The sequence below is a fragment of the Natrix helvetica genome, assembly GCF_964273705.1.
Source record: "Natrix helvetica genome assembly, chromosome: 1".
Taxonomy (NCBI): domain Eukaryota; kingdom Metazoa; phylum Chordata; class Lepidosauria; order Squamata; family Natricidae; genus Natrix; species Natrix helvetica.
Genome location: NC_138548.1, coordinates 120,983,495 through 121,000,983, shown reverse-complemented (window position 1 = coordinate 121,000,983; position 17,489 = coordinate 120,983,495). Strand labels below are relative to the sequence as shown.

The following is a 17,489-nucleotide window of genomic DNA, read 5'->3' as shown; positions in this document are numbered from 1 at the left end:
TTTAAGTCTTGAGATACCAAAGAACCTAGAAAATAGGAGGTTTCTACTGTTGATACTATATTGTCTAGTATTGTAAGAGGTGGCAGAATAGGAGGGCTTCCTCTCCTAAAATCTACTACCATTTCTACAATTTTGAATGTGTTCAGTTCAAGATTGTTCCGGCTGCATCACAAGGCTGGTTGTTTAACTTCCCATCTGTATGCAGATTAATCAAAGAAAGGAAGCAACGAGTGTCATCATTTCAACTGAGCTAGATTATATTCAGGATGCTGCTTATCACCTTAAACCTCAAAAACTGTGCAAATGTCATTTTACACACCTATAAAATCATTGTAGGAGTCAAACGTTTCACCATGTAATTATGGATAAGGAAGCAACAAATCTTCTCTGCATCCCAATTGACTCTCTTGAGGCATATACTATGGATGGGCAACTCTGGCAGCTTTAGGAACTGCAGACTTCAACTCCAAGAATACCTGAATCAGCCCTGCAGGCTCAGGAGTTGAAGTCCACAGGATGCAAAGGGAGCATAGTTGCCCAGCCCCTAAATATACCCTCCATAAAAGTATGAATGGCTTTGATTTTGAAATTGCATGTTTACACAACTGTAAACCCTTCAAGGAAACATCCAATGAATGTGTTTCCAGCTTGCCCTGTTGGAGATGGAATGATGGTCAAAAAAAAAAAAAGGCAATTTGCATGGAATGTGTGTTTTTCATCAGTTTAAGTACCCTAACAATATGGAATACTGTAGTTATATGCAAACGTCTTCTGTTTTTGAATCACAGTGATTATGCAACCACTATTCAAAGTTGCAACAGACTTAAAAAAAAAATTACTCATGACCAGTCCTCACACATAGCAGCCTCCCCGTGGTCATGGGATCAAAACTCCAGATGCTTGGCAACCAACATGGATGTATGACATCATGCCAGAATGGGTGATTAATATTTGTGACCTTCAGAAATGGTTTTTAAAATGTCAATGTGGGAAATCAGATTCACTTAAGAACCATGTGAGTCACTGAACAACCAGAATAATTCACTTAACAATAATGGCAAAAAAGGCCATAAATCAGACACAATTCCCTTAACTGCCCAACTTAGCAATGGATCTTCTGGTCCAAATTGCAGTTGTAAGTCAAGAACTACCTAAAGCAGTGATGGCGAACCTATGGCACGCGTGCCACAAGTGGCACGCGGAGCCATTTGTCAGGGCACGAGAGGCGCTGCCCTGTTAGCTGGCCAGCGCGCATGCACGCGCTGGGCAGCTGAGTTCCTATAAAGCCTCTGGAGCCTGGGGAGGGCGAAAAAAGCATGTAAAAATGGTGGGGGCGCGCGTTGCATTATGAGTGCGGCATGCCAGCACAAGACCCCCCTGCACCCCCCCACTTGTGGCACACGAGCCAAAAAAGGTTTGCCATCGCTGACCTAAAGTGTATCAATTACATGTTTTAATTTTAGTAGCTGTTTTTTTTTTGTAGCATCAGAACTCCTACTTAATTTTATATTTGTCATAAAAACAAAAATCATCCAGAGTATAAACAAGAGTAATAAACAGCTTCCTTCATTCACTGTAGGGAGTGTATTTCCTCATAAATATGCCAATGAATTCTTGTTTCTAGGAAAGTGTTACAACTATTAAGTAAAATCAAACAGCTTTTAAATTTGCCACCATTTAATTTGATGTTTAAAGGCTGTAATTGAAAAATAAACAAGCAAGCTGGAGGATAAAGCAAAGTAATATGAAATGCATTGCTTCTCCTGAAACTTCTGTTGCAACAATTTTCACATTTCCTTCCTGGTGTTCTTGTTTTATTGAGCTTTGGTAATCACGTTATCGTAAGTTGGTGGAGGAGGAGGAGTTGGTGCAGCTGCAACTTCTCCGCCTCCGATGACTTGGTAAGGCACAAAAACCATGGTTGACTGTAACAGAAAAGAAAAATCAACACAAAAAATATTCAGGGACACATCTGTTACTCTAGGCAGGAGGAATAGATTCTCCAGTTGTGTGTTTTTAACTGAGATGCTGGCAGTCTCACCAAGAGGCTGAAATCCTTGATAGCTCAATGGCCTGATAGAGAATTCTTTAAAATGATAAATTAACAGGCAAATGATGGGCATTTAAGTAACTTTTACTGATCAAATCTGCCAGCCTTATCCACACATTCGCAAAATGTCTGCTCAGGATCTCCCACCTACCAAGAGGTGTGGCAGGAATCTCCTGCCACCCCACTGATCCTAGTCAGTGTTCCCTGTATAGAATAGATGCCCTTCTGAAATAAAGATGGTGACAACTGGGATTGTCCTCTGGAAACTGGTACCTGGCTTCTCCTGAGGACCTTTGGAGACTGATTTTATTTTGTGTGTTAGTTTTTATCGCAGTTATATATTGGTTATATTTTTTGTTACTGTATTCATATGGTTCTAAACCTTCCAGATCAGAGGTCACTAACCGGTGGTCTGTGGATCACTGGTGGTCCACGAGAAAAAATTGGTGGTCTGCGGTGCAGGCAGACTGAAGCAACGGGTGTTGGCAACCTGCATCTCTTTTTTCCCCTTGCTGGCTGGTCCCACCCCTCCCCTTCCCCTCCCACCCATTCTTCGCCTGGCCTGAGAAGGGAAGGGCGGGGGATGGAGATTCGCTCCATATTCCAGAGCAGGAGCGAAGCTTCATTTCTTGCTGGGTCTCGTGGGCATTTCTTCCGGACCTTGTTGGTGTTCCATGCACCTCGGTCTCTCGCGGACACACACAACTTCCTCTCAGACCTAAGACACTGGCCCAGACCAGCCGTTTATTTCCGCTGCTGCTGTTGGTGATGACATGCCATGCCCACTGCTCTTGCAGCATAGTTAAATTTAGCGCGCTTCCCCTCCTTCTCCTGGAGCCCATTACGATGCAGCGCATGGCTGCAGCCGGGGCAAGTGTCCTCCCGAGTGACCGAGATGCATCCAACACCACTCTGATCAGAATCAGAGAGAGAAAGAGAGATGAGAAAGGGAGAGAGAGACAGACAAAGAGAAGGGGGAGAGAGAGATGAGAGAGAAAAGGAGAGACAAAGAGAGGGGAGAGAGAGGGAGATGAGAGAGAGAGACAAAAAGAGAGAAAGAGATGAGAGAGAGAGACAAAGAGAGGGGAGAGAGAGATGAGAGAGAAAAGGAGAGACAAAGAGAAGGGAGAGAGAGAGGGAGATGAGAGAGAGAGACAAAAAGAGAGAAAGAGATGAGAGAGAGAGAGAGACAAAAAGAGAGAAAGAGATGAGAGAGAGAGACAAAGAGAGGGGAGAGAGAGATGAGAGAGAAAAGGAGAGACAAAGAGAAGGGAGAGAGAGAGGGAGATGAGAGAGAGAGACAAAAAGAGAGAAAGAGATGAGAGAGAGACAAAGAGAGAGGGGGAAGAGAGAAAGAGAGAAACTGACAAAGAGAGAGGAGAGAGAGAGAGAGAGAGAGAGAGAGAGAGAGAGAGAGAGAGAGAGAGAGAGAAAGAGGTGGCCAAACTAAGTGCCTGAAGGACCCCATCCTGTCCCTGGGACTCCAGGCGCTTCAGTGAGTGGCGTGCTGGATTCGTATTAGTGGTCCGCGGGATTTAACTTTATGAATTTAGTGGTCCCTCAGGTCTGAAAGGTTGGTGACCCCTGTTGTAGATTTCAGCTTAATTGAGGACCATATAAATAAAGAAACAAATAATATTCTCGTGATTTATTCACAAAAGCTATCACATTATTAACTTATTTTAACCATTTAGAGGCCTGAAGAAGACGCATTTCCCTCCAGGGGAGGTCATTTTTTGATTTCTGAAATGGCTTCAAATGACAGTGAAATGACAGAGGTGGGTTGCTCCTGGTTCAGCTCATTTCGGCTGAACTGATAGTGGAATTCAGGCCTAGGTCGCAGAACCGGTGGTGACCCAGGCCTGCCACGCCCCCGAACCGGTTCACTCGCCACCCCTGGGATGGCTCAATTTTGGTTTTTAGTGACTGCGTGTGCTCAGTTTACTGTAAATTGTTCTGCGCATATGTGTAGAACAATTTACATTGAACAGAACACACGTGCCCGGTAGTGAAACCGGCAACAACCCACCTCACAGGTATCTATAAAGGAGAATATTTGTAGCTCAGGGTTCCAATAAGGGGACTTGATTGCTTCTGAGCTTGGTTGTTGTTTTGCAAATGTTTCACTACCAAATAATAAACCTGCACTGATGATGTTACTTAGTTTGAGTAATGAAACATCAGCACGAAAACAACCAAGCTAGAGAGCACCAAGGACCCAAGACAGGTATCTCTGTATGCTGATTTAGCTGCTTGCAATGTTTTTAGATTTCTTCTGTTTTGTCAGCTCAAGTCATATTTATCCCCTTCAGTCTTTGTTCTGTCCCATTTTCTGCCTCTCCAATTATTCTCCATGGCATGGGACCTAGTTACCTGCGGGATCGCATCTTACCTCACACATCCTCACGACCTATCCGCTCTCACAGGGAGGGACTCCTCCAGGTGCCATCCGCCAAGCAGTGCCAACGGGTGGCGCCTAGGAGTAGAGCCTTCTCTGTGATGGGCCCAACCCTCTGGAATGACCTCCCCCCCGATATTAGAACTATTAACGACCTCCGCTCCTTCCGACAGAAGCTTAAGACCCACCTGTTCCAATTAGCTGGCTTAGCTGATTTATAGCTCCATCTTTCACCTCCTGGCAAACATCTTATTGTGAAATTTTTAAGGGAATTTTAATCTTATTTGTATTTTAATTAAATATGGCACAGTATATTTTCTACCTCCTCCGTCTATGTCTATGTTTATGTATATGTATTCTATTTTGATATGTATATGGTTTTTAATAATGACTGTACACCGCCCCGAGTCCTGCTTAGGAAAGGGCGCAGTTTATAAATAAAAGTTTGATTGATTGATTCTAAAGCATTTCTGAAAGGTGAGAATATCTTTGTTACTTGTACAAAAGGAAACCAATTGTTGCTTCGGCCGAACAAGGGACAGACGTGGCTTTCTAACCCACCAAACTTGCCAATGCAGAATGTTGGTCCCTGGTTGGTAATTCAATTGTTTCCAACTGATTTTTTTCAAAGGTCTTTGTAGTGCTGTGAGAACCCCTTTGTTACTACATCTATATTTGGAGACCTTAGGTAGCACAGCTGTTTTCAGCTGTTTTTCTGAGAATTAAAAATAATGTTACTTTTTTAAAAAATGAAAAAGACCTATTTTTAAAAAAATGTTAAGAGAAAATGTGATCAAGTAACAGATACTTTAAATTAATGTAGTCACACTACTAAAGTAAAAATATTGAGGACTGAGCCCTCTAAAATGGAGACATCAACTTCTGCATAACTGAATTATAAAGGGACCACACAAACTGTGCTCTATTCATGACATTCACTCTAGCAAAACAGAAACTGGGGAAAAATTCATGTCACCAAATTACCCATATGCAGAAGCAAATATTCACAGGGTGTTGGATCACAATTCAAACCTCTCCTAGACATAACTGTTGGGTAACTATTAACCTTCAGGTAATAGCAAAGAAACAAGCAAAAAGTCAGGTTAGGAGGATATAGGTAAATATAAAAAAGAAAAACGGACAATCTTCTTTACATTCATTAACAATGAGAAATGCTAAAGCTATTATTAGAGTATCAAATATTTACCTGGGCATGAGTACAGCAAGCTGCCTGGCATCCAAAGTGAGCCAGGGAAACAGCAATGCAAAATTCCAGCGTGCTGAACAAGAGCAGCACAAAGGAGATGCCAAAACCGACACCCTGTAGAATAGGAAGACAAGTGGAAAGAGAGTTGTAATCTGTTGAGAAATTAATGTAATGGTATGCATTTTATTTTAGTGACTGTGCTACACCATTAAAAAGGACTCCTAGCTGCTCCCTTGGGAAACACTGGAAGGAACAATTTTATTGGGAAAAGCAGAGACACTGTACAGATAATCCTTGACTTACAACCACAATTGGGACCCGAATTTCAATTATTAAGCAAGGAGGTTGTTAAGTTAGTTGTGCATAATTTTACCTTTTCTGCCCCTGTTGTTAAGCAAATGGCTGCAGTTAAGAGAATCATACGGTTGTTAACTGAATCCAGCTTCCCCCACCCCTGCTGTCTTTGCTGATGAGAATCTGGCTGGGAAAGTCGCAAAGGGGATGCTGCAACTGTCCTAAATAAATTGCTACTATCCAAGCCCCCAAATTTTTATCAGGTGACTATGGAGACAGTGCAGCAGTCATAAATGCAAGGAGTGGCCATAGCTTTGGGTGCTACTGAAACTTTGAATGGTCACTAAATGAATAGTTGTTTATTCAGTTAAAGACTGCCAGTACAGCCTGTGTGATATGAGAAAACTGCATCAGGGAACATTATTAGCATCTCTTATCTTCTGAAGCATTCTGGAGGGAAATTCCAATTATCACTGAGAATCAAATGGGGATCAGCCTTATTTCAGATCAACTCATAAAAGTTAAGTTATTGTGCAGTAGCAGGTATTCCACCTGAGCCTTGTTTCTCCTTAATTCACCCAAAAATGCTGTTCATATAGGAGGAAGCAGAGAACAACAACCCAACGCTCAGACTCTAAATCATTGATTTGCCGATGCAGAAATTCTCAACTCCCCTAACTAAACCGGCTAAAGGATATTGTTTATGCTAGACGGTGTAAGTATTGTTAGCAGAAGAAGGTGAGAGTGGAGCCTTTGTAGCAATGTGGAAGTCCCTGGGTCAGACCATGGTGTGGACATCCCATCATTGTACTGTGGTATTACCTCCCAGCTGTGAAGGTCATAATATGATGTACATTACTTTATCATTCTTACTCAGGCTATGATGACCCAAACAGAGTAGAATATTTTGGGTGTATGTTCTTCTGAACCCAAAGCAATGAAAGCAAACTAATTCATTTTGCAATCTGCTCATTTTCCTTATTTGGAAAATATGCCAACTTTATTCCTCTCCCCCAGAACCACTTACAATCATTTAGGAAGATTCTGATTTGCACCTGTTGCTTTGGAAGAGCCCTGTTTCAATGTGTGGTATCTCCTGAATCTAACAAACTGGTGTGTGTAATTTATCTTGAGTCAACACCATAAATAATAAAGGCATCAAATACCTAGTCCCTATTGCCAGACCCTTTCCTGCCCATTGTTGCACCTGTTCTGATTTACTCCTGAATGCTATTGCCTGGCTTCTAAAAATCCCACCTGTTACAGACTGGTATTCTCCTCTGACTTTGCTGCCATCCATTTTCAGCATATCATCAGCCAATAAGGAAAACATCCCTCACTCAGGGTACCACAACAGAAATGGGGTGTCTGCTCTGCCTTCCTTCCACTCTCAGTTTGGGCATCTCTCAAGTTAAATTTAAGGTAAAATCAAGATACATATCAAAAGACACTGGGTACTGATAGCTCAAGGACTACTAATCTTCTGAAAAGAGGAAGACAACTCATGCCACAATTAGATGTATCCTACAAGACAGAAGATCTGAAACAAGATGAAGCCATCTTCTCAACCAGGGATGGGGCAGAGAGATTAAACCATACTACAAATAGATTTATTTTACTTATTTATCAAATGTAGATACTGCCTATCTCACTGTCAAAGTAAATAGATGCAATTTGCTTGCCTTTCATTTCCCAATAGGAAATTTAGAGGGTTTTCTTTTTCCTGCTGCCTGGAGAAAAGTAATGGAAGAGAATGTCTAGGGAGATTCTCAGTCATTCAGGTCATGGTTGTCCCAAAGGTGCTTTTTCAAGAGGCAACTGGACTTTCTTGTTTTCCTGTGGAGACGATTCCCTTCTTATCCAAGAAGCTTCTTCAGCTCTGACTGGGTGGTAGGGAATGGAAGGATTTATACTCCTTGTAGACAGCTGGTCATTTCCTGTCAGGGGAAGATTTCACCCTGAACAAAATGAGGTCTAGGATCGGGCTGATTTCCAACAGCATATACTTTAATATGCGAAGAAAAAGAAAATAAAGATTCTGGGGAAGCATATTCTGATTAATAAACAAACTTTAATACAAAAATAATAAATGGAAATAAAACTAAAACTAACTAATTGTTACATTTTGATAAAAGAAAGTTCCGTCGGCCAGTTTTCCTGGCAGCCGGACAAAAGATCAGAAGTAGCTCTCTCTCTGGAATGTGTGAAGAGCAGGCGCAGTACATCACTGTCAGATAAGACTTTATGACCTGCGCAATAACTCTTTCTCAGTTTAACTATTCAGTGTCAATTCAGTCAGTTCATGGCTAGCAAACATTTTAACGTAGTGACATTTCCATCCTTTTAGAGAGTTGTTGACGCCACCATCTAGTCAGAGCTGAAGAAGCTTCTTGGATGAGAAGTTAAATGTCTTCACAGAAAAACAAAATCCAGTTGCCTCTTGAAAAAGCACCTTTGGGATGATGGAGGAGAGAGTAGATGGATAGCAAACTTCAAGTAACAAAGTGCTGAAGGGAGAAGGAGAAAGAGAAATGGTTAAGACAGAGGCCGGCTAGTCCAAAGAGGAAAAGTGATAGGACTCCCCACTGTCCTAACATATCCACTCTTGGTCACCTGACTTTTTCTCCAAGATAATGGGTGAAGGGAAATAGATTTTATACACCTTGAGGCTGTTGTTGGATGGGATCAGAATAAGATAAGAGGAAAAAAACTAGTTTTAGACCAGCACAGCTAAGGATGACTTACTCACATCAGGTGTAAATCTTACTCATGGGTTGGGGATATGGTAAAGTTAATCTCATGGGAAAATTGGCATCAACAGAGTATGGTTAAGGGCAGCAACCTGATTTAGAATCAGCCAGTGTTAAGATATATTGTTTCCCCTCCTCAATAAGGATGCAGCTAGATCTATTTTCTTCACCCAACTTCTTTCCAATCATCTCTCAGGCTGGAAAGGAGAAAAGCCCTGGATGTGATACTATTATGATTTAACTCTTAGAAGAAACAAATGACTTTACAAAATACTAAAAATTCAAGCCATTGATCCCAGGTATTGGTGTGGTTCTAAACTATCCACGCTTCAGAAATTACCTAAATTTCAGTTTTCTAAAACTGGGTGGCAAATGCAAAGAAGGGATGAGGATTTATACTTGAACCGGCAGTTAAAAATGCTGCCATTCATCTGAACTGGTAGTAGAAAATGCTTAATAAAGTAAAAAAAAATGTTCTGACAATCAACTGTGTTGCGTGATGGTAGGAATCCTTTTTAAAACTTTTTTTTTAGCATTTGGAGTCCCAGGAGGCTTCCCTGAGGCCTGCTAGGCCAAAAACAGGGGGTGGGGGTACTGTGAAAGAAAGAAAAAAATAGGGAGGGAGGGGAAAAGGGGAGGGAGGGAGGACCACAAACCTGGCACTAGATGCAGCTTCAGAGGATACCTTGAAAGAGCACAACAAACCAGGGCTGGAAGGGACTTGGAGGTCATCTAGTCCAACCCTCTGCTCCAGCAGGATATTGTTAAAGCGAGTTTCTGTATTTTGATCCCCCCAGCCACATGACTACATAGCCACGCCCACCCAGTCACATGATCCCACCAAGCCACGCCCACAGAACTGGTAGGAAAAAAAAGTTAGATTTCACCACTGAGCTGTATTCTATGCTATATAAAATTCTAAAGCACTCTCTTGTTTTGCGTCAGTACTCAAGCCCCAATGTAAAACAACCAAATGTTTACAGGAGCATAGTCAAATGGTATGTCTAAAACACATTTACCATTTTTAAATATATATATATATATCCCCCTACCCACCCCCCAAAAAAAAGAAAAAGAAAAGAAAGGGAAAAACTGGAGAAGAAAGAAGAAATCTACAAACTTCTACAAACTTTTTGCCTCGATGTCCAGAACATTGCTTGTCCTTATTTAACACACACATACAAACACACACACACACACACACACACACACACACACACAAAGTCAAATGAAATAGAACACATGCCTCAAATATAGGAGTACCGCTGATGATCAACTCGGAAATATAGAGCATGATACCAGTTAATGCCATTACAGCACTTGTGATGTTCAGTCCTACACTGGATTTCACCTGAAACAGCAATACACCAGAAAGAGAGAAATTATAATTGCAGTGTCAGCATGAGTCTTATTAAATGCAAAGCATAAAAATAATTAGCCCCAAATATGGTAAAAACAGAATTCAATCTATGTGTGTGTTTAATGACATATAAGTAGTCAATGGTGAAACCAGACAAAGTTCACTAAGATCAAAGGAATCAAACAGCAGTAACAATAGAGTTTTCCACAGTAGAAATGCAAATGCCACAATTCATTTGAATTGCTAATGCTATCAAATTCCTTCTTTCTCTTTCTGGATGTCAGTTTCCATTGCAGGCCAGGTGGTTAACAGTGACAGGAAAACTGGTAACGTTTCGGTTAGAGAAATCCCACACTGTTTATTCTAGGACGCAATGCACTCTAAGCCTTCAATGTTGATGTTAAATGCTCCTTTAGCTGTACAACATTACAGAGAGGCTACTAGAGAGATGGGAATGGAGAAACCCTTGGAGGCAACAGTGATAATTGTGAACATTTAAAAATTGCTCTGTTTTTAATTCTCCCCTGTCAGGAATGTAGTATTTTTCTATCAAGATGGTCATTTTTCTTCTCTTGCATCCACACCGTGTTCCTTTACAAGACAAAAACATTTCCATGTTGCCATAAACACCCTTTAAATCAAGGGGGGGGGGAGAGAAAGTAAGCCCTTTGCAGGAGGGCCACCACCAGCTCTCCCTTTGATTCCCAGGAGGATTCCCACACTTGTTCCATACTTTCACTCCTAACATGCTGAGCTGCTTCCTAATGTTGCTTTCATGTAGGAATACTTTTGAAACAGGAACCTCTGTTAAGATGGAGGAAGAGGAGGAGGAGAAGGAGGTGGCATGTTGAAGGTCTGGTTCAGAGAACTCAAGAAGACACCTTTTTCCTCAGGACTAGCACCATGACTAGTAGCAACTAAGGAAGCTCTGGTAGAACAAGCATCCATATGATAGTCAGTGACTCTCTCAGGCTTCTCTCATTTTTGTCATAGTACTGACAGGACCTGCAGTGTTGCAGGTTGCACATCAGAAAGGGAACTTGGCAAAAATTTCATCACGAAATTGGGACCAGGAGAGGCTCAAATTCTGGATGGCTGAACATTGTCTACTGTTGACATAGAACTTTCAATGGAAGCAAGGCTTGGAAGCAAAAGTTCATCAAAGAAGGAAAGGGGGGGGGCTTTTGAGTTTGCTTTTCTTTCCCAAATGTTGATTTAAGACTAAGTAGTATCTGAACAGAATTGACACAATAAAAGACCCTGAGTGCTTACAAAGAAACAGCATAAAAAGAAATTCAAATGCTACACAGGTTTCTCACCAAACCATGATTTGAACTGTTCGCAGCTGCTACACAAAGTGATCCAGAAGAAATAAACTATAGAAAACAAAAAAGAAAAATAAATGATTGTAGTCCACTGGAAATAAAAGGGGAAAATTGTTAGAAAAATCTGGCACCCAGGAGAAGCCAGATAGGCTCCAATGCAAACAGGACTTTTATAGGTAACCCTTAGCCATTACTGCCATGGAGCATGACTCAACAAAAATGAGTACATACTTACAAATATCCCTCCCCAAAAGGGGTAACCTCCAATTGCAGACAAGGGAAGATAGTAAGGAGAAAATAGACAAAGCGAGATAGCCCCAAAGCCAATGTGGATCAGCCCAATCAATATTTGGACAGCCTGTGGAAGGAAAACACACAAAGTAAAACAACTTTGTTTACTGAATCTGAGAAAAACATTCTCATTTGTTAGAACCCCAGGAAAGGCATCACTTTATATCCATCTTAGAAAAGTCCTTCAAAGGTGTTGGGGCTTCTAAGCTTCCAGGGCAGGTGTTGGCCCAACACCTGGTTTCCTATGGTGAAAAATCCAAATGGGGAGAAGGGACAGATTGGGGACACTGTTGTCACTATGTACCAGACATTTACTCCAGATTACGATATAGATTTTAGAGTGATCTACAGTGGCACCGCTCTTGTCAGGAAGAAGGTTTGTAAGAATATCAAGATAGATATTCAAGAGAAAAAAGACACCTCTCACTACAGACTCCTCTGCAGGAGGAAGTTGATCACGGTCATAAGCCCAAAGTGACTGCAGCCAATCCATGACTAGTTTCCTCTGGAGAAAAGCCCAACAGTTGCACTTCTCAGAGGGAAGGGAGAAAAAGAGATCTGGTTGAAATCTTGGCTGAGCTCCACTTTCTCAGTTAAAGAGCAAAGCAAAATAATGCATATCCGAGTCAGAATTTTTTGCAGAAACACAAATGAAACCACCAGGAAGAACAGAGGTTTCTGGAGTATATTCCAGAGCCAGACAGCCAAGCCAAGTTCCGGAACTTCAACATGGGGCTCTCAGGTCTCTACATAGCTCTAAAACTTAATGGAGTCAAACAGGAACATAGCAACGCATGCCTACCCCAAGCACTTTGGGCTCAGCCTTGAAGAATCTCTCCAAAGGACCATTTTGTGGGATTTGTTGAGGAGCACTAGTGGAAAATCCAAGCTGCTGAGCTCCATACTGGGGATATGGAATTGCTCCAGATGCCTGAAGAGCAACACTGGGCAATCCAGGAGCTGTTTGGATTATGTTTGCTCCATTGGAAGGGATGAGAACTACGGTTCTACTGTCCATTCTTGCCACCACTAAGTTACCTGAAAACAAAGAAGTGGGGAAAAGTTAATGTCTTAACATCAAGAAGGCAAATTCTGGCCCTTCTGCTTAATGTCACTTTATGAGATAATATTTGCCTGCAGTAAAACTGAAGAGGATTTCCAGAAGTCTTCACGGAGCAGGATAGTAAAAAAATACAACTTTCTCAGGGATAGAAATCTTTTCTTTCCCCATCTTTCAGCCAAAACCAAATAAGCTTCTTTGTTGAGAAGTGAAATGTTTTCAAAGAAAAAAACCCCAAAAAATCCAGTTGCTTTTTTAAAAGCACCTTTGGGACAACCATGACCTGGAGGATTGAGAATCTCCCTAGATATCAGGGAGAAAAGGTTAATCAGAACATGGAGAACATGCTTATATTAAATTTTTCAATGCAAACATTGTCTTTCTAATCTTAGCACCACCTCAGATCCACCCACCTAAATGACATTTCTCCTTTGGGCAAAGTTTTATTGTACTCTCTCTCTCTTGTCCTGCTATGGGGAGATGAATTTAAAGGCTTCAGGCATGGCTGATCATGCTGCTTGCCACCTTCCAGCAAGTTAACACCGATTTGGACAGAACAAGTTACTATGAAGAACACAAGGGCAGGGATCAGTATCACACCCTTGCTTCCTTGATGTGTTGAGGTGTTTTTTTTTATCAGACACAACTTGACCACCAGCCTCGGTTTTCTAACAAATCTCCGGACAACCCCAGAAAGCAGTGAAGCGATTCGGTAAAGTCCTAACTGGCCCAATGGCCCGAATTAATCCCACTAGTTAGGATTTGTACAGACCTTAAGAGGAAGCTTCTTCCTTCTTGAACTGTATTAATTGGAAGTCAAAGTTAAGCAAAATCCGACCCATCCACCCTCCTCTTTGAACGATGAACTTCAAATATTGAATCTCGGTAAATTTATATGGCGCCTTTGCTGTATTGGGCACTTCCATCAGGGCAAGACTGATTGCAAACTCTTCCCTGTCCGCTAATTCTGCCCTGAAATCCTCCCGTCTAGAAGACCTGCGGGGGCTTCGTAGCTGAGAAGACTCAGCTGGATGGCTGCGGGGGAAGACTACATATTAATTCCATATTAATTTTTAAAAAACTACTCACGACGACCGCTCAAGGCGAAGTACACGGAAGCCCCAGCAAAAACGAAAATAACAGGAACAAGTGGAGGGCGGAGTTCCGCCGTCTACTAAAAGGAGGGATTTACTCATACCTTAATCAAGGACTCCAGAAAGAAACTGTTGCAACAAATAAACAGTTTGAGGCGATGAACGTTCTGCTTGTTCAGAGACGACAGCAAAATTGTCCAAGTTTATAAAGTCCTGTTATTCCCAGGGTAGAACGAATCCTGAAATCAAATTCATCCCTCGACATTTCTTTCGCGTCTCTCTCCAAATGCGCAAATCCCGCGCTTGGAGGGATCCGTTTTCAACCCCTCGGAGACTTCTACGATCTTTGCAGGAATTGGCAGAAATATAAAAAAGAGGACGCGCGTTGAGACCACAGCCTCCCCATCCCACTCACCCACCCACCCCAGCTCTTAAGTAGCCCTCGTTCAGCGTAGGATCCCCCCCTCCTTTCCCTGGCGCTCTCTGTAGCTTTCGGATTACTCTTTTTAGCGCTTGAACAGGGAAAGCGGCAGCGGCGTGAAGACGAGGCTGGAGGGACTCGATCCCAGCCTCCGATTGCGCTCCTTGCGAAACTCTCCCTTGGGAACCTCAGAGGGCGCTGAAACATCTGGGCCGCATCCCTTAGTCAATAAATAGATGCCAAAGGCAAATCCTCTCCGTACATTGGCAAAGTTAGGATGGGTAAATCTCTTATGTTTCCTTTTGCACTTGTTTAAACTGAACATTTGCTTTTTGGTTGACTCTTCCCTACCATAAATTCCCGCTCTATTGGAGGGTTCCTTCACTATGTATGTTACACGAGAGCGCACTCTGGAATCCCGATCGTCCTATTGCTATTTTGTATTGGTCTGTTTTCTTTTTCAGCCAGAAAATAAGAACTGCAGATTCTACCAATAAAGTTAATGTTTCAATTAAGGCTGGTGTGGAGGCATCAGGAAGGAGATCATAAAAGTTTTGTTATGGTTTTTGATACTTCTTCTCCCTAAAGTATTCTCTAAATTCATCTTCTAGAGGAGGTAGGATACTTGAAAATGGAATTGGGGCATTCTTTCAGTTAGTGGGTAGGCAATTTCATACAGACATATTTCATTAGCATTACTCATTCAGATTTACTGCACATCTACGGGAAATAACAGTATCACAAAGTCTATCTTGTAGACTTTAATTATATGCAAACTTCTACAAATCTTTTTGGGATCAGAGTGATTAGGTTTAACTGCTACTATTGTGCCAATGACACATTTTACTAATAATTTCTGCTTTACTTTTACTGTTTTTCTTTTCTGCAGCCTCAGACCTCCTACTCAATTCAATATTTGCCATAAAAATTAAATGCCATCCAGAATATAAATAAAAGACTAATAGGCTGTGTTGGAAGAGATGTCTGTCTGGGTTCAGTGGGGAGAAAGACACTGGAAACACGGAGGCTGATTGGAAAGCAGAACCACCAAGCATGTGTACTTCGGGGTAGCTGAACACTTGGTTAGATGAGCACATGGATTTTATAGTTTGTTGTGCAGCATTTTGTAATTGAGAGGCTTGTTTTGTGTATTTTGTGATTTGATATTAATTCATTTATCTCCCAAAGGCTGGCAATGAATTGGGGCAGTGGTGGGTTTCAAAATTTTTTGGAACCTACTCTGTGGGTGTGGCCTCCTTTGTGGGAGTGGCTTGCCAGCCATGTGACCGGGTGGGAGTTGCTTGCCGGCTAAGTTCAGAGAACACCAAAGGACCTCACAGTCCTCTCCCTCCTTATCTTTTTCCTTTTTGTCCTTCGACTTCTCCTCCTCCTCCTTTCCACACAACCCTACTCCCTTCTAGCACTGATGATGTTACCTAGTTTGGTAATCAAATGTCTGTAAGAAAACCACCAAGCTCAGAAAGCAGCAAGGATCCCACTATCCCCCACCTCCTCTTTCTCCCTTTCATTCTCTTTTTTGTCCTTTCTGCTCCTTCCTCCCCCACCCCACCCCCTTCTAGCACTGATGATGTTACCTAGTTTGGTAATGAAATGTCTGTAAGAAAACCACCAAGCTCAGAAAGCAGCAAGGATCCCACTATCCCCCACCTCCTCTTTCTCCCATTCATTCTCCTTTTTGTCCTTTCTGCTCCTTCCCCCCCTCCACCCCCTTCTAGCACTGATGATGTTACCTAGTTTGGTAATGAAATGTCTGTAAGAAAACCACCAAGCTCAGAAAGCAGCAAGGATCCCACTATCCCCCACCTCCTCTTTCTCCCTTTCTTTCTCCTTTTTGTCCTTTCTCCTCCTCCCCCCCCCCCCCATGTCTTTAGTGGAGCGGTGGCAGCCTGGCAGGCTGAGCCTGCATCCCTTTCAGGAACTCCACTGAGGAAACTTCTCTGGTCGCGCTCAAGCTGGTGGAGCGCAGGCAAGCGCCGTCCCGTTGCCAGGGAGACAGTGAGTGAGGTGAATCGTGTGGTTGCTCAGATCACACGGGCGCAGCCCGACCGGAGAAGTTTTTCTTCTAAGAAATGTCTTCTTGGGCTGCGCCCGTGTGATCTGAGCAACCACGCGATTCACCTCACTCACTATCTCCCTGGCAACAGGAGGACGCTTGCCTGAGCTCCACCAGCTTGGGCGCGACCGGAGAAGTTTCCTCAGTGGAGCTCCTGAAAGGGACGCAGGCTGCCACCGCTCCACTGAAGACATTTCTGAGAAGAGAAACTTCTCCGGTCGCGCCCGAGCTGGTGGAGCACCGGCAAGCGCTGTCCCGTCACCAGGGAGACAGTGAGTGAGGTGAATCGCGTGGTTGCTCAGATCACAAGGGACGCAGGCTGCCACTGCTCCACTGAAGACATTTCTGAGAAGAGAAACTTCTCCGGTTGTGCCCAAGCTGGTGGAGCGCAGGCAAGCACCGTCCCATGACAGGGGCGGGGTAGGAACTTACTTCTGGGTTCATTGAACAACCGGATCGCGTGATCCGGCAGAAACCCACCACTGAATTGGGGTTTTTAATCTTGTTTAACAAATGTAATTAATCCTAAATGCTGACCTCCTTGGGGTTTTAATCCTCTCTTGAATGGATGACCAAATCTGTATTTCTAAAAGTTGGCCCCTTAGTTTCTACTTGGGGCAGAGAGCTGAAGCTAGGAGTTTCTGTCTTTAGAAACATCTTTCTCCTTTAGGGAAAATATAATATTCTGCCTTATTAATATTTACTAAAATATTTCATTCTTCTAAGAGGAGTGGGTGCTAACTTTCTTCAGCTGTTTGCTGCATCAACCACTAGAGATTCTTCCTCAGAAAGATGCCACACAAATTCTTGCTTCTTGATAAGCATTATAACTTATTAGGTAAAAAGCATCACTGTCAGTCTCTGCTTTGCTGCTTGCTTTCGGCTGCCATTGAAACGGGGAGGGGGGGAGATAACATGGTATTTGGGAGGGGAAGCTTAAGCACAGGAGTGAATGAAGAAGGGAGTGGCTTTCTCACCATCTACTGCGCATGCTGCAGATAGTGGAATTGCCGCCAAGGCCAACCGTCCGGCATACCAACCTGATGATGGGTTTTGAAGCTGCAGCCCACATGACACCTGTGGGGTGTGCGGATTGGACTGGGGGATGGAGTTACTAGGGGGAGGGAGTTGGGTCACATATTGATATCTATGATTACGCGCACTT

General features: G+C 42.8%; 1 protein-coding gene across 1 annotated transcript; it reads right to left on the bottom strand.

The window, feature by feature from the left end:
- Positions 1–1,647: 1,647 nt before the first annotated feature.
- LOC309397048 (membrane-spanning 4-domains subfamily A member 8-like) lies at positions 1,648–13,954 on the bottom strand. The gene is made up of 7 exons (XM_081962741.1): positions 13,825–13,954; positions 12,478–12,713; positions 11,620–11,742; positions 11,379–11,435; positions 9,946–10,050; positions 5,656–5,769; positions 1,648–1,925 (listed from the first exon to the last, which is right to left on the bottom strand). Exons 2-7 carry the CDS (start codon positions 12,691–12,693, stop codon positions 1,815–1,817), a joined length of 726 nt encoding a protein of 241 aa, XP_081818867.1. The 5' UTR covers positions 12,694–12,713; positions 13,825–13,954; the 3' UTR covers positions 1,648–1,814.
- Between the last annotated feature and the right edge of the window lie 3,535 nt (positions 13,955–17,489).